Source organism: Antrostomus carolinensis, unplaced genomic scaffold, assembly GCF_000700745.2.
Source record: "Antrostomus carolinensis isolate BGI_N321 unplaced genomic scaffold, ASM70074v2 scaffold31062, whole genome shotgun sequence".
In the NCBI taxonomy this organism is placed as follows: domain Eukaryota; kingdom Metazoa; phylum Chordata; class Aves; order Caprimulgiformes; family Caprimulgidae; genus Antrostomus; species Antrostomus carolinensis.
In genome coordinates, this window is record NW_010300685.1 from 1,901 (window position 1) to 2,113 (window position 213).

The 213-nt window shown below is 65.7% G+C and overlaps 1 protein-coding gene across 1 annotated transcript in view; it reads left to right on the forward strand.

Moving 5' to 3' along the window:
- LOC104521275 (nck-associated protein 1) overlaps window positions 1-213 on the forward strand; it is a gene marked incomplete at both ends in the record, with an annotated part of 4,009 nt that overhangs the window by 1,843 nt on the left and 1,953 nt on the right. The window contains one exon of the mRNA XM_029083813.1: window positions 46-193. Coding sequence (XP_028939646.1) covers window positions 46-193 — 148 coding nt within the window. The remainder of the gene's footprint in view (window positions 1-45; window positions 194-213) is intronic.

A 213-nucleotide genomic window follows, 5' to 3' on the forward strand; every position in this document is an offset into this window, starting at 1 on the left:
CCCTGGTGGGAGGTGACACCCCCCTCCATGGTGCCATGGTGGCAGCTGTTGGGTGTCCACAGGTACCTGGAGGCTCTGCTGCGTCAGGCCAGCACGGGGACCATCGTCCTGGCCCCGGCTCTCCAGGCTTTCACCACGGTGACCCGGGAGGGTGAGACCCACTTCAGCGCCGCTGAGTTCTCTGATGTCTCAGGTGAGGGGTGTAGGGATGGG